Source organism: Mchenga conophoros, linkage group LG19 (genome assembly GCF_057382185.1).
Source record: "Mchenga conophoros isolate Kocher_MC1m ecotype Shallow Benthic linkage group LG19, M_conophoros_male_GT1.1, whole genome shotgun sequence".
In the NCBI taxonomy this organism is placed as follows: Eukaryota; Metazoa; Chordata; class Actinopteri; order Cichliformes; family Cichlidae; genus Mchenga; species Mchenga conophoros.
Genome location: NC_140544.1, coordinates 30,732,477 through 30,757,350, shown reverse-complemented (window position 1 = coordinate 30,757,350; position 24,874 = coordinate 30,732,477). Strand labels below are relative to the sequence as shown.

Sequence of the window (24,874 nt, the reverse complement as noted above, 5' to 3'; positions counted from 1 at the left end):
TTTGTCTGCCAGCATGCCTGCCTTGTTTTCCCCTGAAGGTGTCAGGTTCTCAGGTTTGCTCAATCAGATGGACGGGCAGGTTCGTGCCTGGTTCTCAGCCAGATCTGTGAACAGGAGGAGGCAGCAGGGAGAGGTGGGGAAGGGCAGAGAGAAAGACAGGGAGAGTCAAACAGAGAGAAGGAACTAGTGAAGTTGCTCTGCTACGTCCTGTGCATCTGGAAGTTCAGCGGCTACCTCAGTTCACCCCTCACTCACTTACACGCCCTACACGAAAAGAAATGCTGTGTAGGAGTCTGGCTTGACTATTATTACATCAGTCTCTTTCTGACTGGTGCATGACATAGTGGCCAGTTGTAGATGAGTTTTTGCTTCCCCATGTATTCTGTCTTTTTTTTCTTTTTGGCTCCTTTTATAGTGTATTCATCTTTCCCAGACATGATAGCTTTCCCTTTTTCTCCCTAACCCTCAGTTATCTGCTAGTTAATATGTGTTGCAGCTGTGAGTGAGTGGATTACAGAACAGCTAATCGGTCCTGTTATGAATCTCATACAGATAGTTTTCCCCCCTTTTTTTGACATTATTTTTTTGCCTTTTACTTTTTTTTATTTATTTACTGTCTGTTTCCCTTCTTTCCAAATCCTGGTTTGATATTTGCTCCATCTCTATCTCTCCAGTTCCGCTTTGCATTTAATTCATCTGGTTTTTCCTGGCGGCCGCATACACACAGCTATAGTGAGGTTCCCGTGCCAGGCAATTTTCAAAGACTTCACTGTGCTGGAATGAGGCCCCAGTTTTTGACCAAGCTTGGACAGAGGGACCTTTGTGTCTGTTGCCCAACAGCCCTGTCAACCCTTAGAGCGGGGAAAGATTAGTACACAGAGAGAGCCGATGGACTAAATGGTAGGGTGCCTGTTTGAAAGCCAATGGTGTCAGGCAAACAGCCCCTTAGCCTCATTCAAGCACGCAGTAATTACAAGCTTGTAGGGCAATCCTTCGGCTCTTTTGTCTCGGCTTTGGATACACTTGCCTGTTGTACTGGGAAACTTCATTCCCTCTCTGTTGGGAGACCCGAGGGGGAAGACTCTTTCAACTGCAGCATGTTGTCCTTTCTCTCATCAACATCAGCAAATGGGACTCCCCTTCAGGAGACAGAGTCTTTTTTTTAAATATAAGTCTAGTAAGCCAAGCTGTGCCTTAATGATGATGACTCAGGACATTCTCATACCCTTGCTTGTGATTCACTGCACGATTCACCGTTCCTGCTGACTGACTGCTGTCTGTCTTCCACCTTTGATTTCATGGGTGTCTGGAAGGCCCCACTGTATGAGCTGAATTACACACACTGAGGCTTCCAAGAAACTCATTACTCTGTCTCATCCCCAGAAGCACACAATCAACAAATTGTAGATCATGAGAGGTATGTCATAAAATCATCACCTCTTTATTGCTCTTTTTCTCATCTCTAGGTAGGGTCACATGGTCTACACTCAGAGGTTAGAGCCCCAATTACAGGAAGTTAACCAAATTTGGTCAGCATGCAGAAGCTGTCTAGACACGTCCCACTGAGATGTGGAAAAATCTTCTTTCTTTTTTTTTTTAAATAGAAAAAGACTGATAGGATGGTTTAGAACAAGACGGCATTATCCTGTGAATCGTTAGGTTTTATCTTTGTTTCTTATAAAGTTTTCCCCGCTCTCAGCCAACACAAGACTCTAAGTCTCAGTGCTATAGCTATTCTTTTAATCTGACAGGACCATGAAGTCAGCCGTCTGTCTGCGTAACTGTCAGCGAGGAGATTAGAGGCCTGTTTTCTGGGACATGTGTGTGCGCACGTGTGTCGTGTGTTAGTTCAATTCATCTCTCTGTCCCTGTGGACGCTCGGCGGCATAAGGGAATGAGGCCCAACGCTCTGGGACTAGACGCATGGTTTAACTTGCATTCCCTGACTATTTTCACTCCTATAAACGTGAGAGAAAGAGAGATTTAGTAGGACATGAATTAGTTTTTTTAAATAAATAATGAGTGTTTATTAATTTGCTTCAGGCACATAATCTACTGCCATGCCCCAAACAATTGATGTCCATTCAGCTAAGCAGGAAACCCTCCTTGTGTGACAGACTGAAGATCATATTGGAGATACTGCCTGTCATCCTACTTGATTATGCTCTCGCTGAAGATTTCAAAAGATACATGAAGGTCGAATGATGTGATCCGAGGCCATTTTTGCTTGTAAGCTCTACCCATTAAAATGATATACTGGGTTTGATTTGAAAGTCTTCATGTTTGTTTCAGCTCACAGTTTGTTTGTGCAAAAACAGTGCAAAAGCCTGTAAGCACATTAGCCTCCGCATGCTACATTTTGCAAGCAGGATTTATGACTTTAATTGCTACTGCATGATTTAATGCTGCATGTTTTTTGCACAATATTGGGCCTGCAGAATCCCACTCTGCTGCATAATATGCACAGGCTTAAAGATTTGTTGTCAGAAAGCACTCTTCTGTGTACTGAAGCTAGGCTGACTCTGGCTGATTTGCCCAAGGCTTTCTGAAAACTGAATCATCTGCAGAGCTTTGAGATTTTGTGCTTACACTCTTTGCATGACTTATAAATCGATGTTGATATATCAAACATATGAGGAAAGCATCTAGGGAATATTTGGCCCATCTCTCACTTAACTGTGCCACTGTGGCAACGTTGCCGGTCACGTGATACTGTGCACCACTTTCACATACATTGTAGTTTGTTGCCTTTGATGAAATGCTTCCATTTCCTTAATTCTGTATGGTTTAGACAAAGGTGAGGGCCTTCTTTCTGCTAAGGACTGCATGATTTTGAGCTGCTCCTGATGTTTTGATGCAGTGTGAAGGTGGCTGTGCTATAGGACCGTCACAGTGCTCTCGTTGCTGGTGGCTAATGTGATCACAGCCACAGCCAGTCAGGGCCAAGTGAAAGTAAAGCCTTAATCTCCCTCAGTGTCTCACTGCCAAATTGGCCTGATTTGTCAGGCAGAGGATCATCACCCACTTTTCAGATGACTTTCAAAGGGCCACTTTGCTTTTTGATGTGCAGCTTGGCATATTTGATCCTGACAAGTGCGACTAAGCAATACAAATCACTAATGTTTGGCTATTTAAAGGGGCATTCGAGGAGATGTCAGAGAAGGGGTGAGCTAGAAGTCTGCCAGCTGAAGATATTTAGATTGTTCTCTCACTCATGTTCCATCTACATAAATGATCTTATTAAGGAAATGGCTTCGACTTTCAAGGAAAAAAAAAAAATGCACTCACTGTTAACCTCTTTTTATAATTTGGCAGACTTTCTGTGTTTCCCCACAATGGTTATGCTGAAATTGGTTTGAAAAGTAGGCTCCCTTATCTGAAATTGAACGTGCCGTTGAATTTTCACCGGTTTTTAAAAAGAGAAAAGAATTCACATTCTGTTCTCCAGGCAGGTCCGTGCATCCCACATATATACTGCTTTTTATAGAAAATAAGCATTTGCATATTTCTGTCCTTGTGTGTTTTGTTTTTGGTTTTTGGGGAAAGGTTGGAAGAAAAGATGCCCTCTATTCGTGAGAGTAGATATTTTACACTAATATAAAATGTACTGCAGAGGTGGTGTTAATTAATAAATATAAAGAATGCTCTAAATAATATCTGCTACACTGCTTGTTTTCCTTTATTTCCAGTCTTATTTATGACAGGAAAAAGCCTTGTGACTCATCATGCGTATTCATTTATGGCTCTTTAGAATATTACTCTATGCACTTACTGATTTCTCTTTTGTTTCCAGGAGCGGGTGTTTGGAGTGTGGAAAATGCCGTGTGGCAGTCTCGACACATGTAAGGAGGCATAAAGCCGTCTTGAGCGCTGATGAGGTGAATTTGCCTCTTAATCCAGACAATCAAATGGCTCATGAGGTCAGAGAGCAGTGTCCCATCCCAGAGGCAGCCATGCTCACCTGCTGAGTGCCTTTTCCCTTTGGCACTTATGTAATGACCAGCCTGAAGCACCCACCCATGGAGCGTACCGTTGGGGGTTCGGTCCCCGCCAGTGATGAGTTTTACACCCGCCACCTGCGTATGGCCAATGGGGTTCCTGTTTCAAGCCGCACTGACAACATCCACGCCACTGTGAGCACAGGAGTGCCTAAAATGGGTGTACGGGCTCGTGTGGCCGACTGGCCCCCAAGGAAAGACGTTATGATGCCTCTGTGGCATTCATCTACGGAGCCTGAGAACTCTGCTGTGCCCTCAGCTGGAAAAAGTCACATAAAGTTAGGCTCTATAATGAGCCCTCAGGACTCAACAATGCTGCGTAACATCCACAACACTTTAAAGAATCGAGCCCAGTCCCAGGCTAACAATTACAGCCCTGACACCCGTTACCTCGCTCCAGGAGACTATAGAGGTCCTGCACATAGAAACCCACGGCAGAGACGCATCCGCCAGCGCAGCAATAGTGACATGACTGTTGGTGAGATGGAAGGCAGTGGAGACAGTGGGGAGGAGTGGGGTCCATCATCGGGAGCCAAATTGTCCCCTCTTCACCGTGAATATGGCAGCACCTCCTCGATAGATCAACATGGAGTAGCTGGAGACAGCTTCTTTGAAATGCTTAAGGGCTATCAAGGCGACAAAGTTGATCAACGTAGCCCTGCTCCAGAGAAACTGGAGGACATGCTAAATATTGCATCCAAGCAAGGGATTCTTGATCTTCAGGAGGATGTCACAGACGGTCATCCTCCTAAGGCGAAGGACAGAGATAAGCCCCCAAAGAGACGCACAAAGTCTGAAACGGGAGGCGAGTCTATATTCCGTAAACTTAGGAACGTGCGAGGTGAGTCCGACTCCCCCAGAGCGGGGTCTGATGTGGAGGACAGCCGAACGGATGACACGGGCCCTCCTCTCAAGCCCTGGGTGTGTCAGAAAGGGTTCGCTCACTACGATGTTCAGAGCATGCTTTTTGACCTCAATGAAATTATTCAGTTGCGGCAGACTGCAGGCAAGAGGAAAAACACCACCACGGGAGCGTCTGCCGCTGCCGTGGCCTCTGCTACCTCTACTCTGTCATCCACCCACAGCCTGCCTTATAGCTCTCCTAGTGGAAGCCAGGAAGATCTCAATTCCAGGGACAGTCCTAGCCTGGATGCTGGAGATGAACAAAGCAACGAAATGTTGCTAAGCTGCCCTTGCTTCCGCAATGAGATCGGTGCCGATGGCATTGCGAGGCGCAAGCTGGGGGCTAACGGGCCAGGATATCATGGGCTTGTGGGTGGCGGAGCTGGAAACTGTGGCTCAGGGACCCTGAGTGGGGAAAATAACTTGTACGAAACATCTGTGAGCACACACTTAACCAATGCTGGAGTAGCAGTTCTTGAGGGACCAAAGGAGGGCCCGAGCACACTCGGCGACAAGGGCAAACAATACATTGTGGAGCACGTGGACCTGGGAGCTTACTACTATCGGAAGTTCTTCTACCTGAGGGGTGAGATGCATTCACCTGCTTTCATTACAGCTGTCATAGCATATAGATGGATTTATTGTTTAAAGAAGTAGTGCTGTTGAATATACATGATCAGTTTTTAATTGTACTACTACTTCTACCTCAGATCACTGGAACTACTTTGGGCTAGATGAGGCATTGGGTCCAGTAGCAGTGAGCATGCGCAGAGAGAAGCTGGAGGAGGACAAGGAGCATGGCCAGCAGTATAACTATCGTGTCATCTTCAGGACCAGCGAGGTCAGATATAGTGTCCGTCCTGCATGGAACCTCAGCGTAACTTCGTGCTATTCCTGTCTACTGTGGAAAAATATGCCCACAGCATTTCACCAGTTTGGGAAACAAATTACTTTGCTTGTCTGTGAAGCAAGCTTCTTTGGATTTAGGGTGTCATACATGCACCACAGACCTTATATAACCATATAGAAGGTGTGTTTATTGCAACAACTCTATGCATCCCATATTAGGAAGACCAGCTCAAGGTAAAATAAGTCTCAGTCCTTGGTTGTTTTTTTGTTTTTTTTTGGTTATGCAACCAACCCCTGGGCTATTCAGCTGTCTCACAATATCAGCAATGTGTGAAGAAACTTCAGGAAGTGCGCTCATCCTCCAGCCTCCAAGGCCTGTCAGCAACCTAAAACCGCTGTGCGGAGAACTTTACGTCTTTGTTTCAGTAAAAATAGACTGTCATATTTAGTAGTTGTGTTAGCTCCCCTGTCTTCTGTGTTTGGCTTGGGATATTGGATTTTGAATTTTGCGTTATGGGATTATATGGACATGCATTCCCAGACAGTGGATAAAGGCATCTGCCTGGGGCTGTTTGTTGTGGACTGAGGCAGGACAGGTGCATGTGATTAAACCCCCACACTTTAGCCTGAATTACCTAAGCACACCCCCACCATACCTTCTAGACATGGGGAACACAGGTCTATTGTAAAAACAAGCCCAGCACAGCCTCAAGCTTGCAGGAGAGAGAAAGTCTCCATCCGTTCCAGCTGCTCATGATAGCCAAGTGATTGAGCTCAGTCCCAGAGCCCGGCACAATGCACACTTTGTGTACACAGAGCGCTTAGACAAGCCCTTCCACCTCCTCTTCTTCCTCGGTTGCACTTTGTGATTGTTCTGTGTTTTCACATAACTTCTTAATGGTTGAATAAGAGGCAGCTATGACTTTAAGAACCACAGCAGCCTGTGTTTCCTTCCATGTGTCAGGGCAGGCATGTTTTGTTATCACTGTGTTTCATCTCCAAGAGTTCAAAGCGCATTAAAAATTCCTGAGGTGCATTCCTTTGGTTCTCGCGCTCCTCACTGTAATCTCCTGTTCTTCATCTCTGCGTTTCCAGCTGATAACTCTTCGAGGTTCTATACTAGAAGATGCAGTGCCTTCCACCTCTAAGCATGGCACCAGCCGAGGTCTGCCCATTAAAGATGTACTGGAGTATCTTCTGCCTGAGCTGGATCTCTCCTGCCTCAGACTGGCTCTCAACACACCCAAAGTCACTGAGCAGCTGATGAAACTGGATGAACAAGGGGTAGGCGGAAAATAAACAATTTTCCAAAGGATCGAAAGTTTAAAGTGTTGCAACGTGTGTTTATAATAACTGAATAGGAATTCTTTTATTCAACCTGCTCACTGCTGAAGTAGATTAAAGAAATAAATTGACTGTCATGTTTGTGTCTTTGCTTGTTCCCAGCTGAGTTTTCAGGTAAAAGTGGGAGTGATGTACTGCCGAGCAGGGCAGAGCACAGAGGAGGAAATGTACAACAACGAAGTAGCCGGTCCCGCCCTGGAAGAGTTCCTCCAGCTGCTGGGGGAGAAGGTTCGCCTCAGGGGCTTCACCAAGTACAGAGCCCAGCTGGACACAAAAAGTAACAGTTCCCCCAGCATACTTATAGATGACACACACAGTAAATAGTACTAAGTTGTGACACATCTTTAAACCCGCTGATCACTGAAACTGATTGCATATAAGAGTGTAGATATCTTTCGTTTTGGTAGTGAAAGTAAGACATGATGTGAATGGTGACTTGGATTTCCCCTTCTTCATATTACACTTTATAGTTTTTGAACTTTGGCCCTTTATCTTGCCTTTATCTTCTCCGCTTTTATCTCACTTTCTGTTCCTTCTGACCAACATGCCCGCTACAACAGTCTATTAGTGCTGGCACTAGACAATAAAATGACACCTGATGTGTTGTGACTATATCAGGACTTTTATGTTGCCTGGCATGACTAAACAGATTCGTTAGGTGAATGAATGAGGCCCTAGATCATTTACCCTACATTTATTGTTGGTTTACAATAGTACGAAACTTTTGGCTTTCAAATAAAATTGTTTTGGGATTTGCTAAAGAGACGCCGTAAGATGTTTCTGACTGAAAGGCATGGGCAGAGTTATTTTAGCTGAGCTTATCACACACAATCCTCTTTCAGACCTCGTAATTTGGGGAGGAGTGTATTTAAATGAATCATACATGTGATTTCCTGCAAATTGCGCCATTATTTAATGCTGAAACAAAAGCATGTCTTATTTTGTGCCTGATATGGCTGTGATAGTTGTTCCTAGGAGAGTTGATTTATTTGGAATTTTATTGGGAGATGTTATCAGAATTAACATGTAATTGCCATGGGTGGATTGCTCAAAGCTGTGGGGGTTAGCATTGCTAAAGCTTGGCCTCTGTCCTCTTCACTGAGTTCTCAGCCTAAACACATACTGCTGGTTTCCTATACTGTTATTTTAATGTAACAGAGCAGAAGTGGACTTAGAGCATATAGTAATCTTTTTTTTTTACACATTTGATACAGACAGGTTCGAATCCTCTGTTTCCAGGTCTTTAACCAGCAGCACGTGTACGCAGAGCTGTGTTTAAACGCCACAAATCTACCTTCTCTTTATTATCAGATCAATTAAATAACATGTTATATGTCAAAATGAAACTACCATTGTGACTCAGACAGATGTGAGAAGTGTGCTGTAATAATGACGCTCAGGTTTCACTCAATATAATTTTGTATTTTGCCACAATTCAGATTTTGTCTGTTGCCCACAGGTGGCTGTGCTGTACGTGACTTTAATAAAGATCTGCAGCCTCACACAGCAAATTTAAAAAAAATGAGATAGATGCGCACATTTTCAATAAATACGTTAGCATTCGATTAATCAGAATGTGATAGTAAATAATTATTATTTACATTAATCTGACAGGTCAGCTGTAACACTGGAAATGAATTAAACTTCCATACATTTGCACATTGAACTCTCTGCTCCTATATTTGTTTATTATTTTTTTTGCGATTGTGGTCTCGGCCTATTTTTCCCTGCTTAGTAATTCTAGACCTTTGTTGTGCAATGGCAGGGAAAAATGTAACGAGCTTCCCTTACAGGATGCATGAGTAAAACAATTAATTGTTCTCTTTATTAACATTAGCTTTGACAGGCTGACATTGATCCACAGCTGACTATTGTGTAGCTGTTTGTGCTACAGTGAAATTGCATCCTGTCTTGCACAAAAAAGCACTGAAAAGAAAAATGAATGGCAGTAGCGATACAATGAGTCTGAACACTGTATTCCTATTTTTCCTGCAGCAGATTCCACGGGCACTCACTCCCTGTACACTTCATACAAGGATTATGAGATCATGTTCCATGTGTCTACTCTGCTGCCTTACACGCCCAACAACAAACAGCAGGTAAAGATGGGGAGTACATATTTCGTGGTATGTCCTGAGTTGTGTTTTCGGAAATGGAAAAACTTCTTTTTATTTGCGCCACAAAGACATCAGAGAGGAATGTTATGACTTATCATTCAGGAATCAGGTTTCATTTTAAAGAATGTGTTTTTTTTTTTAATGCCAGTAAATGGAACGTACCAAATCCTTTGTATGACTTTTACATTCAGTTGTCACGCCTCTCTAAAAATTCCTTGTTTTTCAATGACTAGTTGCTGAGAAAGCGGCACATTGGGAACGACATAGTGACCATAGTGTTCCAGGAGCCCGGAGCTCACCCTTTCACTCCCAAGACTATTCGCTCCCACTTTCAACATGTCTTCATCATCGTACGAGTACACAACCCCTGCTCCGACAGCACATGCTACAGGTGGGTCTTTAAGCGTGACCAGCAGAGATGAAACATGAGCAGCCTGTTTTGAATCTGTAAACTAACCAAGTACTTTTTAGTGCCTAAACTTGACCCGAAATTGAAAATGAAAAGAATTCACAAAAGACAATAAAGGGAAAACAAGTTTTAAAACAACTGTGGTCTCTTGGCTGACAAGCTCGTGACTCTGCTTTTAATTGTACCCTTTCTGGTTCTTTAAAAGAGGCCTAGTATACCTCAGCAAGCCTTTATGTATTATATCTCAAGCTGTCTTGTTGTGAGGGGGAAGATCATCAAAAGAGGAATAAAGCTGGCTGAACAAAGGACTGACTTTAGACTTTAGTTTCCTTAACTGAATTAAGGAAACTAAAGTCTAGCTTGGAACCAAATTAAGTGTTTATACAGATCAAGGACAAAGGGGTATTCTTCCCTGATAAATCTGATACTGAATCAGAGCACATGCTCATATTTAGTTTTAATATGGATTTCAGCACAGTGTGTTGGTTCACATACTTTCTAACAAACAGATCCCAGGGAGCCCCGTCCAGTACGACCTCATCTTCTACTTAAGCTTGTGTACTTTAACCATTTTTTTGTATACTCAGAGTATATATACTCTGAGTATACAATCATAGCTTATGGTATTTCTGGGGACTGGGCCAAGATGAATTTGTTAACTGGTGTGACCAGTTTTACTCCAGATTAACATGGCTTAGGTTAAAGAAATGGGCCCGTTTCCCTTATCACTCCTCTGTCTAGAGGCAGCTGTGCTGCAATATAAATACATGAGCAATGTTATAGATGAGGAGCTATATTTTCTGTTAATTATCAAAAGTCACTGGATGTTATTTTTAAGCAAATTATGGTGAAAATATTTAATTCTTCCTTTTCGCAGTCAGTGCTTTCCTGTTCTGTGATTTGCTGTTTCTTAAAAAGAGGAAGTAGCTTTGCTGCAAGATTATTGGTGTGATCCTTCATGATCTTTAGGCTCAAAGGCACAGAACATCGCTTTGGACCTGCAGAGTCCTTAACAAGGTTTAGCCTCCTCAAAGGTAGTGGTTATACATTAACATAAATTAATGTACATAAATTACATAAAGTAAACCTTGTGCATATCTTTGCAAAGCAGGTTGTGTCTGAGACCAGACAGCAGAATTTTATGCTGAATGACGATGCTTTGGCAGTGTATGAGCATGTGCAGTGAAAACGAGATGCATTGCAATTTTAAGTGGGTCAAACTGACGAACCTCAGCAGTGACGTTGAATGAAAATCTGATTTTGGCTTCGCATCTCTGTCTGGGACCGGATCCTTTTATGGGACTCTTAAAAGCTCCACACCACTTTTCAGAGCTTGTAGATGTGTTTTCATGCAGGTAGCTACAGTAGCATTAAGACAAAAGCACTGACTGGAAGGCAAACGCTAGCATAAAAGCCTGTTGCCTGGCTGCTGTCCCGTCTTCGTGAGCTGCGTTTCCACTGCACATCTGTATGTGTGTGAATTAGTTTGATTATTGTCAGATAGAAGAAATTACTTGTGCAGTAGCTGTCACATTGATGGGGGTTCTCCCGTGGAGCTGTGTGGCGTTGACACTTATGCGTTTCTACCCCACTGCACATGCTCTTTCTGTGCTTTGAACACACAGATATTATACACATGTAGTTGCTCCCACTCGCTCCCCTACTCCCATTTCTCCTTTTACCTCTTTCTCATGCTCACTTGCACACACTGCCCCCCACCCGCCGTACACTAATTCACTCAAAGACTCACTCTTCACACACTCATATAAATACAAGTCTCAACCCTCCCTCCCCCTCCTTTCCTTGCTTGCCACTTTGCCTTTGGGCAGCATGAGTTGGAGTGGTCTGAAGGAGTTAGCGCCATGCACATGAAGTGCTCTCTTCAATGGACATGCATGTGAGTGGGGAGGACTGTTAAGAGCAGTGTTTCTCAGAGCTCACAGAGCCAACCTGAGGAGCAGACAGGTCGAGCCAACCTTCTGTCTGTTCAGCCACGGCGGCGTCATATTTGGGCTAATTTATTTCGAGCCCTTTTATTTTTCTTCTCCGTGCTGACTTTTCTTTTTTTCTGATGAGCTACTCCATCTCATTGACTCGTGGCTGCTTTCGTTTGTTTTTCTTTTTGCATAAAGGGTTCATCTTTTAGTTTATACTCTGAAAGAAAGAGAGAAATCTTTGTTGTTTACCTTATGGAAGAAATGGAGAGGCCCAAGACACCGAATCCTTGAAGACAATCCTGCTACCCTACGCAAGAATCATCCGCACAATCTCAGTCTTCGAATTCAACTCATATTCTGTGTGGACTGAGGCACCATGTGTTAAGACTTCACTCCTGACTGTTTGTCACAAGTCTTTCCCTGGATGCCTTCCCCTGATGGTTTAAGGGGGGAGAAAAAAGAGTCTGGACACGAGAACTCAGTTACAAGGATTTGCTACACAGTATTGCGTGGTTTATGTTGGGTGTTGTATTATAGGAACAAGGAAGAATTAAGTTAGCATCGGCACAGTTTGTTTACCGCCTTGATTGAATATAAGTGTTTCGATGCAGTAATCTGAAGAGCTTGGTTACTTTTTGATGAAGACAGGAGGTAAGTTACACATGTTTGTGTTGAGTTCAGCATGCTATGGTGTGGTGGTCAAAACCATACAAGAGTACCTGATGCAGGGATTTACAGTTCAGCTGCTCAGTAGCCCTCCCTTTCACACTCCTTCCTTAAATTGTTGCACATCATATATGCTAGCTTGAAACTTTGTTTTACATGAAGAGATTCTTTCCTCCCCTGTTTCCCTTTACTATAATACAATGCATTTGCCTCTTTAATCTCTATTAATAAAGGGCATGTTTTTATTTGTTGAGTCATCTAGTTATTAATAGCCTGTCATTGCCTGCTGCTGAGATCTGGATAATTCTCAGGTCATATTGAGCCAAACCGGAGCATTAAAGGAGTAAGTGGCCTGGGGCCAGCGGGGTGCTAATCTGCTGCTTTCAACCGCTGCCTCAAAGTCACACGGGGCCAGCGAGGCAGGATTGCGTAACCAGATCTTTGTTTAGGAAATGATCTTTGTTTGTGCTTGCGAGCCAGAGCCACAGTGCTGCTCCTCCATATACCATGATGTAGCAGAGAGTGGCAGGGTGTCATCACTGGGAGCTGGCTTGTCATCTAGGATTGGATGTATAGCATTTATATGCTGAGTGCAGTCGGCCATGGTTTGCAGCATTTCTGCTACAGGCAGAGGCTGTGTTATCTGTTTAATGGGCTGGATGGAGTTTTGTCAGGACTGTCAAAGTAGCTTATCCGAGACCACGTCTTAGTTTTTTCGGTTTTTAGTGTACATGCACGTATGCACTTATAGCTATATATAGCCCCTATACTTATATAAAGGAAGAAGGCAGACAAGTTTTTTTCCTCATTGGTAGTTTAAAGTCTTTTGAAAGGTTTTTCTTGTAAAGTTTCCCAGATTTCTAATGAAGAACATGTAGAAGGCAGCATCGCCACACAGTTACTAATTGATAGTAATTTAACTCAAACGGCCATTGTGTAGAAATGTAATATGAGCAGTGGACAAGACGCGAGCTTTGCCTGTAGGAATTAGAACACCCTCCTTTTTAGAGCAAAGGTCAGAGGTGAGGTAACCATACAGTAAACTGTATGTTGTGTTTTGTTAATTCAGTCTATTTATCTTTTTACATATGCATATTCTATACTCCACTTTTTATGAATGTGTTTTTAAAAAAAAGTTATATGCAATTTTAAAATGCCTTTTAAAATAATTGAATATACATGCTTATGCAGTAAACTCATCCTTACCAGAGCCAATCCTGGGGTATCATTCTACTTTCTGTTAATCTGGCTACAAAGAAATTCAGCCTGGCCGCTTGGGAGATAGTGCGCAATGATAAGGAGTCAATGAAGCTAAAAGGCTGAAATAATTATTTATACCTGCTTCTGGACCTTAACCCCAACTCAAAGAAACAAAAACTAATTATCAATGCATAATAACACTTCCTTCCTCCGTGTCCTTTGGTTTTCTTTTGGGATTTTTTCTTACAGGAAGAAAATTTTGCCATCAAAACACTTGCATTCTTGTAATGCATTCTGATTGGTCAGTTCGGAATTCATGACTAGACTAATGCCCTTCCTTTAAAGTAGGGGTGGGGGAAATCCAGGCCTTAAAGCCTGCAGGTTTTAGATGTGTTCTTGATCCAATGGAGCTGATTTAAATGGCTAAATTAGCTCCTCAACATGTTTTGCAGTTCTCCAGAGGCCTGCTAACGAACTAATCATTTGATTCAGGTATGTTGACCAGGGTGATATCTGAAACCTGCAGGACACCGACGCTTGAGGCCTGGAGTTCCCCACCCTTGCTTTAAAGCCATAACGTTGCTCATGGTGTCCCAGTGTTTACAGAAAAGTATATCGCTGTCATGGCAACCTTTAAAAATGAATGCATAATGAATCTATAACTGGAACAAAACATACAGCTGTCTTTCTTGACAATTTTGCTAATGGAAAGTCCAGAGAATATGAATTCTTGAGTATTTAAAACTTCTTTTTCTCTTTTTCTTCTGCAGTGTGGCCGTCACCCGTTCCCAGGACGTTCCCTCCTTTGGCCCACCAATCCCGAAAGGCGTGACCTTTCCCAAGTCCACTGTGTTCAGGGACTTCCTTTTGGCCAAAGTCATCAACGCTGAGAACGCAGCTCATAAGTCAAATAAATTTGGCGCCATGGCAACACGGACACGGCAGGAGTATCTGCGGGATTTGGCAGAGCGACACGTGACCAGTACATCAGTGGAACCCTCTGGGAAGTTCCCCTTCATCTCTCTGGCACACAAACGGCGGGAGAAGGTGCGTCCGTACAGCGGGGCGGAGCTACGGAGCCTCGGGGCTATAACCTGGCAGGTTCATGCCGAAGATCAAGTAGCCGGGGCTGAACGCGAGTGCCTGTTGGCCATTTCAAACGACTTCATCATCCTGCTGGATCAAGAGGCCAAAGCGGTCGTGTTTAACTGTGCCACACGCGATGTGATTGGCTGGTCAACCGGGAGCCCCGCCTCTATGAAGATCTACTATGAGCGCGGTGAGAGCGTATCGCTGCGCTCCATTAATAACAACACGGAGGACTTTGGAGAGGTTGTCAAAAGACTGGAGGTCAGTGGGGCACCGTTACCTTCTGTAGCCACACATGTGTATAGCATACACCATCTGCTGCAGATATCAGAGGCTGCAGGCCTTAAAAAGTGCACCTCTGACAAGCATCTTGTAATAAACACACACAGAGATGCTTTGAGCTGTGACTATCGTGAAAGCATTCTTACTTTTATATCAGCATATTTACTCTTTAGCTGGTTATCTTCTAGTATCATCTAGTAAAAATCCAAATCACCCAGCTAACCAGTCCCAGTCTGTGAGTCACCGTGTATGTGAACAATAATGCAGCCAAAAAGTGCTTGGTGAAGTCTTTTTAAGTGTTAGGACACACTCTCCCTTTGTCCACTTCCCTGACAACAGTAGCTTGAAAAAAAAAAACTATTGATGATGATTACAGCAACATAAGGGCGTAGCCTGAAATTATGGACTCACCACAAAGCCACAGATGCTGCACTGACCCTGTGATTAAAAGTCATGCCAAGCATAATGCATAGTAGTTTAATTCATATCATTACTGAGGGTTTCCTTGTGGTCTAGATAAAGCGGCACTTTTGATGGGATATTTCAATCATTCATCAGACACTGCAGTTCTGCTTAATGATAAAGTAAAAAAGGATTTCCTGCTGACAGTACAGGAAAGAGCTCTTTCTTCTTCATCTTCTTTTTTTAACATCCAAAACTCAGACCACTGTTTTCTACTTGGTGAACTCAATAAAGAAAGGCATATACAGGATCTGTAAAAGCCTATGGTGCTTTTTATCCAGATTCATCTGGATTGTTTTGACATTGCTCGTCCAGTTTTATAGAGATCACCTGCAGAATTTGCTCTCTTCTTTTGGAAATACTGAACAAATTAGCATTTTCCATGTGGTGCTCAAAGGGCCGAAAAATTGAAAAATTTGACAGACACCAATTTTAAGAAATTTTAACCGGATTGCTCAAAAAATTTTCTTCAACCCTTGGAGCCATGGATCAGGCTAACTGTGCAGAAAAATGCATTATGATATGCGTGTTATGTTATTGACATATGTGCGTCAGCTTGTGACTAACAATACATTTCATCCACCCTTTTTTTTTCACCACCTTTCTGACTCAACCTTGATCTTTCACACCGTCTTTTCTCTAGTTGTTGACCAAGGGAAGCCAAACCACAGAGATGACCTTACGTCGTAACGCCCTGGGCCAGCTGGGCTTTCATGTCAACTTCGAGGGGATCGTAGCAGAGGTGGAGCCCTACGGCTATGCCTGGCAGGCTGGGCTCAGGCAGGGCAGCCGCTTAGTGGAGATTTGCAAGGTGTCCGTGGCCTCGCTGTCCCACGAGCAAATGATTGATCTTCTTAGAACCTCTGTCACTGTAAAGGTGGTCATCATTCCTCCACATGAAGACTCAACGCCACGCAGGTACTGTGGATATAAGTCACAAATGGATACAAGAGAGACTGTAGTTGATGTGTTGGTTTGTGGCTTTTGAAGCTATCCTTAAAGTATTCTGACTGCGATTGCTTCATGTGCCAACAGAGGCTGCTCAGAAATCTACCACATGCCACTTGTGGACTACAAGAACCACAAAGAAGGCATGCCCTATGAGTTAAAGTTTCCCTTTCGCTCCACAAACAACAACACCAAGTGGCCACGCACCTCATCCAGCCCTCAAACACGTGCTGCTGGCATTGGAGGAACCCTCATCAAGGCCCCGCCCACAGACTTAAGTAATCCCGCTGCTATTCCCCGCAGTGTGTCTAGCGATGGTCGACCGCTCAACCCCAAAAGGTCACATAATAACGATAATGCTGTTATGAAACTTGCAGACATGCAGAGCTAACTTCTGTCTGGTTGTAACATATGTCTTTAATCGCATCCATATGTGTCCACAGATATTCCCCAGGGAATGACAACTATGCCCTTGCCTGCTCCATTGTGATGGGACGCACACTGCACAACACAAACTCCCCTTCCAGTCTCTCCTACACAGACACCATGGCCTCCACCCACTGGAGGCAAAAGTCTATGCCTGACGGGTGAGTTCATCGCTACAAATTATGCAGACTAAATTTCATAAATATATATTTTCTTAAAACTTGATGTGTGCTACACAGCAACATAGATAACATTTTTTATGTCTCTTCAGGTTTAATAACAACTGCCAGTCCCCCGTTTCATCTGTGCGCCATGTGGCAGGTGAGGGCGCCAATGGGATCAAAGTATCGTCGAGCTCAGGTGTTGGATGGTCACGACCTGGGGAGGGTGATCCCGCTAGCAGATCAGGGGACAAACCCAGCTCAGGTAGGCAGAACTCCTACCTCAGTGTTGGTAAATCAAAAAACATGTTTTGCATTATGGGCTCTAAATTTTCCGTACGTCTTAGACACCGTGGTTTCCAAGGTGGTGATTCCTCGACTTCAGCCGTCAGAGCAGAGCAGCCACGTGTCTCCTAACAAGAGCACCAAGGTGAGTGATAGCCAACACCACCACATGTAATTTCCTTCCTGAATTGATAAAGGAGGCCCTGTGCTAACAAGAGGTCTGCTGTTTAATCACAGTTAGCATCGTATGACTGTGAGCTAAAGTTTGTGTGCCATGAACCAATCTACGCTAAGCACACTAATTAAAATGTTTCCAACATTGGGGTAAATATGATCGCAGCATGAGGAGTTATGGGAGGTGACAAAAAACAAACAGTCTTTGGGGGAACGCTGCAGCAAAATGTCCTGTTTTTCTATCTAGAAACTGATCGCAGATTTCTCATCTGGTAACAGGCAGATGCTCCCTATTCATCCAGCCAGTCAAGCAGCAACACACTGTCAAGCAACGCCTCCAGCTCCACCCACAGCGACGAGAAGTGGTACGAAGTTGGCTCCCGTTCCGGAGTGCGGAGTGAACTGGATCTCAGTGGCTATCTTCAGGGTACCTCCAGCGACAGCGGCATTGACGCAACCTCCTTCACTGCCACGCAGAGCAGCACGGCTTCCTCCACTGGTGCCTTCATGGCAAAAGACAAAATCCCTTGGCAGGATGAGCCACCAGACGGCCAGATGGCCGCTGACACTTCACCTCCAACTCCAGACTGTCTTGTCATCTCTCAAGGCACCGAGATCCCAGGGAAGAGCCCCTTATCCTTGCCACTTGGTCCCGATAGCGGCTCCTATAGCCCAAGTGATGGCGCCGCCCACTCCAGGTGTGCTGCTGTTCTGTTAGAATTTAGCTACATAGGCAGTCTAGGAATCTGATCCTTTGCATCAGTGTTTCATTAAACAGACAGTGATTCATTGTAGTCCAGATATATCCTGCACTGTCCCGGCTGAAAAGAAGTCCAAAGCTCTGCGGTTTGGCACTAACAAAGGGGGAGCGGAAGAATGAAATATCTGTGTCTGTGGTTTTGCATTTGCATGTATCTCCGTCTCTGGGTATCCATGATAGAAAGGAAGTGCTTGAAGTTGCTAGAAATGCAGACTGTGAGCTCAGCACTGTTCCCCCCTCCTCTAAATCCCACTTCCTTTGAATCAACTAAAGCTTTCCTGCCTCTCTTCTTCACTCAGCCAGAAATAACTCGGCTCCACCAGACCTGTACATTGGCAGCTTTGTTTTATAGTTCGTGCACAGACACAAAACTCGATGTTGGAAAATTCAAGCATTAATGTCAAACTCTGTAGGAATGCTATTTTAAAGAGCTGAAAATGAAGTGCAAGGACACGGTGTTCTTATTTAATATTTATGAATTCATCGGTTTATCCAGTCTGCAGAGATATCTGGATACATATATTGAAGGAACACCTTTACTAATGGGTTTTAAGGATGCCTGGCTCTTTGTTGTTTGTTCAGCTTTATTAAAGGTAACTAAGGTAATTTGATAGTTAAACATTAAGAAAAATAAAATACATCAGTGCAATGAAAATGCATCACTAATGCATTTTCTTTTCAATCAGTCTGCTCTCTGTGTTTGATACTGATGAAATTGTAAGGCTGTGTCACACTTTTCTGCCCTTGCTTTTTGTTTTGTCCCCAGCTCAGCCTCTTCTGGTCCATCAGGCTGCAGGCCCATGTCCCCCCAGGATGAGGCTGCTCCTGTGCCCACATCACCCACATCCTCAAACTCCCAGTCCCCAGGTTCCAAGAGCTTCTACCCTCGTCAAGGAGCCACCTCAAAGTATCTCATTGGCTGGAGGAAGCCTGGGGGAACTGTTAACTCGGTGGATTTTGGCAGCACTCGCAAGTAAGATGGAAATAATTATTTTACTAAACATCTGTTCAAAATTGTTTCTAAAGCACCATTGCATGCAGATAAAATATTATAACTTAGTGCAGAGTGGATCCTGCTGTCAATCATGTCGACATATTTTATCTTTGTCTCACTGAGTGGTCAGCTAATTTTAAAGGTGTTGTTTAAAAAGTTGGTCAGCAGCGCCACCGTGTGGTGAGTTTTTATTTTTTCCCACATCAATTCAACTCTATTCAGTTTTATTTATAGTTTTCTGAAGGTGCTTTGTATTGTACCCTGTAATATTCTAGATCAATATTCTTTGGTTTGTAGGAAGACAAAAAAAATTTGCACTCTTATTCTCACATATTGAATTTGGTCAGAAAGCCGATTCCTATCTTTTGTGTTGGTGGTAAATGTTTTCACACAAACCGGTTTTTCCTGGCGCAATAAATCAGTAATTTATTCGACTACAGATCGCCAACAGCTTGGTTTGGGAACAGTTACAGCTGCCATTGCCATTCTGAGCATTTGAACTGGTTGCTGCTAATCACAGACATGCTTTGTCGTTTCTAGAGATTTCTGCCTGAATTCGTTTTTTGTTTTTTTTATGTTAATCTTCAGACGGCACCAGAGTGATGGTTTGCTGGGTGGTCAACCCCAGCTCAGGGCCAATCTCCGGGGCTCCCAGTCTCCCCAGCGGCACACTGCGAAGTCCAGCCTGGAGGAAGACTTAAAGAAGCTCATCACACTTGACAGCCCTCCACCCACTACAAATGAAGAGAAGGTACAGGGAGATGTTTTCGATAAGCTATTATATTACTTAGCAATTTGACGATCTGTCGGTATTAGCATTTATAGTGGTCAATACTGAAGAAACACCCTTTAACTGTGCTATCATACTTTGTCCACCAGATGGCACTCCGCAACTGTTAGGAACACCACAAACAAAACAACATGCTGATCCAAGCAAAGTCGGGCAGCTCTTAAACGAGTAAATAAATAACTACACATAAGAAATGTTAAAGAAATATGTTTACATTTCCTGTGTCAAAGAAAAAAAATCAGGTGATATAAGAGAATATCAGCGTTTTGAATCAACCAAATATTGGTACAGTATCGCTATCAGTCAGGCTCTACTCTTTTCCCGCTACTGTAACTGTATGATTATGGATAATGCTCCTGGTACCACTCTAATAAACCACTACATTTGCTTTGATAACAAATTAAGGCTTGTTTTCTGTCTCTGTGTATACATTATGTTCATCTTGTGCTGCTTAAAATATCAGTTTCACCTCATCATCAGTCCAAGTAAGGACATGTAGTGTTTGTCATTTCACCAAGGACTGTTTTAAAACGAGGTGCCAGCAGTATTATGGTTGCATAGTAGCGAAGCTTCACAAGTCAAATGTAAGCACAATAGCATGTTAGGTAACCTGGAAGTTGTAAGCAAAATATAAAATATCTGTTAAATACTTTATGTCTGTGAAGGTTCTCACAAACACAAAAAGTACTTTAGTTTAACAACAGCTAATGTAACCTGATATTGTAACTCTTCAGGGGCCGCACAAGACCACATGATGAAACTACCTGGGATATAACATATTGGGTTGAGGTTTTTAACCAGCTGTTTAAAGCCCTGCTAAAAAGTGTTTATTATTACTATCACGGACAATATGATATGACACAACCCCAATAGAATATTAATAAAAACCCTTCAGTGTTTTCATGCAGTTTTTCTTTTTCTCGCTTTTTACCTGAGTCTTCTCGTCTGCTTCCATCCCTTCGTGAAGCCGTTGTTTCCAGGCCCCCCACCCAGTCGACGTTCCCTTCAGAGAACCCTGTCTGATGAGAGCATTTACAGCGGGCAGAGGGAGCCGTCCTCTAGTGGACAGCGTGAAACGCCTACTGACCTTCTTTTCTCCTGTTCCACCATGCCACGTTCACCCATCGCCCGCCACGGACCGAGTCGGCGAGCATCGCACAAATCCCTCGGTAAACATCTAGTTTATGTGATTGAACTTGTAGTGGCTCCAAAGCGTAGTGGTTTACGCATCCGCATCAGGAATCGGGAAGAGTTTCCCACGTTAAAAAACCTTCTAACTCAAACATGGTTCGTTATGTGCTGCCTCTTGTTCATAATGGAGCAGATGGACTACTGTGCAATAGTCTTGAGCCAACCCTTTCTTTTTGTTCCAAGGAGCCTGACTTTGTTGTAATTTTTTAAAGATGTCTTCAGCAAACCTGGATTGAAAAAGAATGTCCTCCCCAGAGCTCAACATTACGCAAGCAGTGTAGGATCATCCTGAGAGAGAACAGAACAGAAATGTAGCCGACATCTAAGGAAGAGCTTTTAATGTCCACCAAGAAGCCCGGAGAACTATTCCCGAGGGATACTTAAAGAAATGAGAGGAAAGCTTGTCTAAAATAGTTGTGTTGAAGAATAAAAGTGGTCATGCGAAGTATTATTGGAACTTTAAGCTTGTTAGAATTGTACAAACTCTTTTTTTGCCTTATATGTTGTATTACCATGTACGTTTGCATACCTCTTCGCATCCATTTCCAGTTTTCCCAACAAAATCTAAAGATATGAGGGTGGCTAAAGATTTTTACACAATACTGTATATACAGTATGCGTAAATCTGCAGATAATGGAATAAAAGCTTAAACACACAAAGCACACTGCTACGGAAAAAGTCTTTTGGCCATGCCGTGCTAAAAGCATTGACTATAAAGTTTCCCATCTTCAGCCCCCTAAAAACAGATACAAATCTCATTCATTGTGTTTGACTGTGTTCTTTTCCTTCCCAGGAGACCTGTCAGCCCCAGACAGTTCAGAGCTGGACCAAGAGGGGAAGAAACAACAGCTGCAAGAGCCTGTCCTCATGCCCCTGCCTGACACGGGGGCAGATGGCCCGCTTGACTGGGCCCACCTGGTAGATGCTGCCAAGGCCTTTGAGGGTAACCAGGCGTCATGTTTTCATTTCATCCTTAAAAACAAACCACCAACAAAAAGACATTTGAAGTGAAGGTTAAGTTAGTTTTGTAATAGAGAAATCCACCTGCTATCTTAATTTTTTATCAGAAGAGGGCACTGTTACACTGTATTTGTTCTCTGTTTAGGTCAGATAACATAACATTTGACTTTTTTTTTTAATACATCAGAGCAGAGGCTGGTTTTCCTAGCAGCCCAGGAGGAGAACTCCATGGCTGAGAGTGCAGCAGCAGCAGCAGCAGCAGCCACCAGTCCCCAGCAGGCCGAGCCTCAGGCGGCTCCACTGAGACAGCCTTCGCCAGGGTGAGAGGCCTCAGGTCATGGCCTAGATCCAATGTTTGCTTTCATCCACTGGTTTTTCCAGAAGTGTGCCACCAAAAACACTGATTTTCCGCAAATCGCACACCACTGCATCACCGATGAATCCTGCCAGTAGTACAATAGTGTTTGTTGGGGATTGCTAAGCTACATGTACCATCACTGAGAAAGACTGGACTAAGAAACATTTACCCATCATTTAAGGTGAGATGTTGGTCCCAGCTAATGTCAAGCTTTTTCCTCTCACAGAGAGACTCCAGCTTGTTTGATGGGGAAAGTGAGCCAGCTAGAATCCATGGTGAAGGCACTACAGGAGGACCTAAAGAAGGTGATTTGTGATGCTAGATTGATCCTGTTCCTCTTCGGCACAGCCTCAAACATAGATGCAAAATCTAAGTATGAACCTGCCTTTTGTAACCATTAGGAGAAGGATGCCAAGGCATCACTACAAGCTCAAATTGAGGGCCTGCGAGAGGACAACCAGCGTCTCCTCGAGGAGTCCTACAGCGCCTCCGCCAAGCTGAAGAAGTTTACAGAGTGGGTCTTTAACACCATCGACATGAACTGATGCACGCTGCGGCTGACCTGCTCTCCACTGGGAGAATAACCACTACTCAAGCTGATTTCAAACTCTTCAGTAATGTTCGGTGCACAGCAGAATCACATAAAAAAACAAAACAGTGTCGCTCTTGTACTGTTACAAACTAGTGCCAACATGGATGTAAACATCATCCTTCCTCAGCCTCATGGATCTGTTTGAACAGTGACCACAAAAGACAAAGGAGAATCCAGGGTGATAGACAAAAAAGAGCAGCGGCGTATCTGTGTGTCAGTTTTCATCGGCATGCTCTCCCTTACTTAGGAGCTCATAAAATATCATGTTTTTGTTTCCCCCCCCCTTGAATGGACTGTTGGTATTCCTGCATGTCAGAGAAAGCGAGAGCACGATTTCAAAGCTAACCCAAACCTAAAGGGATTTAAAGTCACTGTTTAGCTCCCCAGCTGTAACCTAATTTTAAGTGAACGGATTTCCAATTAAACAAAAAACTCTAACACAAATTAAAATTTCTTCAAGAGTTGCTGATCTTAATTGACAGGTGTGCTGTAAATGTGCTGCCGTTAAGACATTCTCCAGTTTTCCCAGTTCACAGATAACAACACTGATCTGATTATTTTTGTATTACTAACAAAGAGAAAAAAGGTGAAGTAAATACTATAAGAGAGGATGGGAGTTGCATTTTTGATGGTTAGTGTTGGTAGGTAGGCACAGATAGACAGACAGACCCTTTGCATAGCACATACTGTAAACACTGTAAGGTCGAGTGCCTGTCTGTATCGCTTATGTAAAAGACTGTGCAAGTGTAGCGAGGGTTATTGCAAGTAAAACTTGTATAGGACTACTGGTCACATGAAAAGATATAAAAATATATATATTACAAACACAATATGGGTGCCATAAAGATAGAAATCGACAATTCAGTGTCACTTATTCAGATTATTGTAAATATGTGATCTTCACATTTATTTTTCTCATGCCTTCCCTTGATATAATAATGTAAAGAGTATTTATGTCAAAGATGATGGCCAAGAAAAGCAAAACAGCCATATGCAGTTAGATATGTACAGTATATACAAGTAATGGTTTCCTACGTGACAAGATGTATCCTTTGACTCAAACGTTTCCAGCAGGAGCCGGGTAACTTTTGATCCAGAGTACAGTGCTAGAGAACATATTGATATTTCTAATCCTAAAAACGTTTGCCTGCTGCAGTGGATTGATTTGAGAGCGCCACTTAGTGTTGACAAGATGTAAAATACTACTACAGTGAGCTCACATCCTTTTCCTCCCATAGCACGCTAAAATGCCTCAATCTGATCCCTAAAACTTTGGATGGAGTCAGTTGGTACTGTTATATTATTGCAGATAAGATGCTGTGTAAATCCTGAAATCCCAGCTACAGTTTTCTGTACTTCTGTAAATCTGCGCGAAAGCCCACACAGAATCTGATCTGCAGATGACCGAGCTCAGTCCTCATTTAAGCCTCATACTTTAACTATTTCCTTTTGTACCCTGATGCTGTGCAACTGTATATAAGGAGAGTTTAATATTCATCAAAATCGCACCTTCGTTCTTATTTTTTACAGTTATTTTTGATGTCTTTCTGCTTTAGTTGCTAGTGCAGAGTGGAACCACAAGCCGGACTCAGACAAAATGAGTCGTAGGCCCGTACAGTAGCAGATTGCCCCTATGCCTTCATTCTTAACATGTGTGTCAGCATGTGATTCTGTTTCCATTGAGCTGTGATGTGTAAAAACAAACACACAAAAAAAGTTTATATCTATTAAAGATATTTTGTTCAATTACACTTTGTCTTGCTGAGTGGTCTGTACTAATGTACTGCGATTTAGACATGCCATTCATCAACAAGAGCAAAATAGGAAACTAGCACAACTGCTGGGGGTTATATGAGGTGGCTTTGAGTAAATGGATACCTGTTGGCGGCCTTGTGGCTGCCCGCTGTTGCATTGTGATTAACAGAGAGGTGCTGTTTTTCCACTCAAGCTTGATTACACAAGGCGGTTGTCCAGACAC

The 24,874-nt window shown here is 43.3% G+C and overlaps 1 protein-coding gene across 3 annotated transcripts in view; it reads left to right on the top strand.

The window, feature by feature from the left end:
- LOC146552632 (signal-induced proliferation-associated 1-like protein 1) overlaps positions 1 to 24,640 on the top strand; it is a 37,358-nt gene extending 12,718 nt beyond the window's left edge. For 2 of the 3 annotated variants that reach the window (XM_085258309.1, XM_085258310.1), the window contains exons 2-21: positions 3,794 to 5,487; positions 5,612 to 5,742; positions 6,846 to 7,034; positions 7,197 to 7,371; positions 9,090 to 9,193; positions 9,445 to 9,602; positions 14,194 to 14,773; positions 15,900 to 16,174; positions 16,292 to 16,543; positions 16,648 to 16,791; positions 16,902 to 17,056; positions 17,139 to 17,221; positions 17,530 to 17,948; positions 18,777 to 18,983; positions 19,593 to 19,755; positions 20,762 to 20,963; positions 21,780 to 21,929; positions 22,134 to 22,266; positions 22,531 to 22,609; positions 22,706 to 24,640. In XM_085258309.1, the coding sequence (XP_085114435.1) occupies positions 3,996 to 5,487; positions 5,612 to 5,742; positions 6,846 to 7,034; positions 7,197 to 7,371; positions 9,090 to 9,193; positions 9,445 to 9,602; positions 14,194 to 14,773; positions 15,900 to 16,174; positions 16,292 to 16,543; positions 16,648 to 16,791; positions 16,902 to 17,056; positions 17,139 to 17,221; positions 17,530 to 17,948; positions 18,777 to 18,983; positions 19,593 to 19,755; positions 20,762 to 20,963; positions 21,780 to 21,929; positions 22,134 to 22,266; positions 22,531 to 22,609; positions 22,706 to 22,849 (5,235 nt within the window). In that variant the 5' untranslated portion in view covers positions 3,794 to 3,995 and the 3' untranslated portion in view covers positions 22,850 to 24,640. The remainder of the gene's footprint in view (positions 1 to 3,793; positions 5,488 to 5,611; positions 5,743 to 6,845; positions 7,035 to 7,196; positions 7,372 to 9,089; positions 9,194 to 9,444; positions 9,603 to 14,193; positions 14,774 to 15,899; positions 16,175 to 16,291; positions 16,544 to 16,647; positions 16,792 to 16,901; positions 17,057 to 17,138; positions 17,222 to 17,529; positions 17,949 to 18,776; positions 18,984 to 19,592; positions 19,756 to 20,761; positions 20,964 to 21,779; positions 21,930 to 22,133; positions 22,267 to 22,530; positions 22,610 to 22,705) is intronic. The other variant, XM_085258311.1, reaches the window with a different exon arrangement.
- Positions 24,641 to 24,874: the final 234 nt, after the last annotated feature.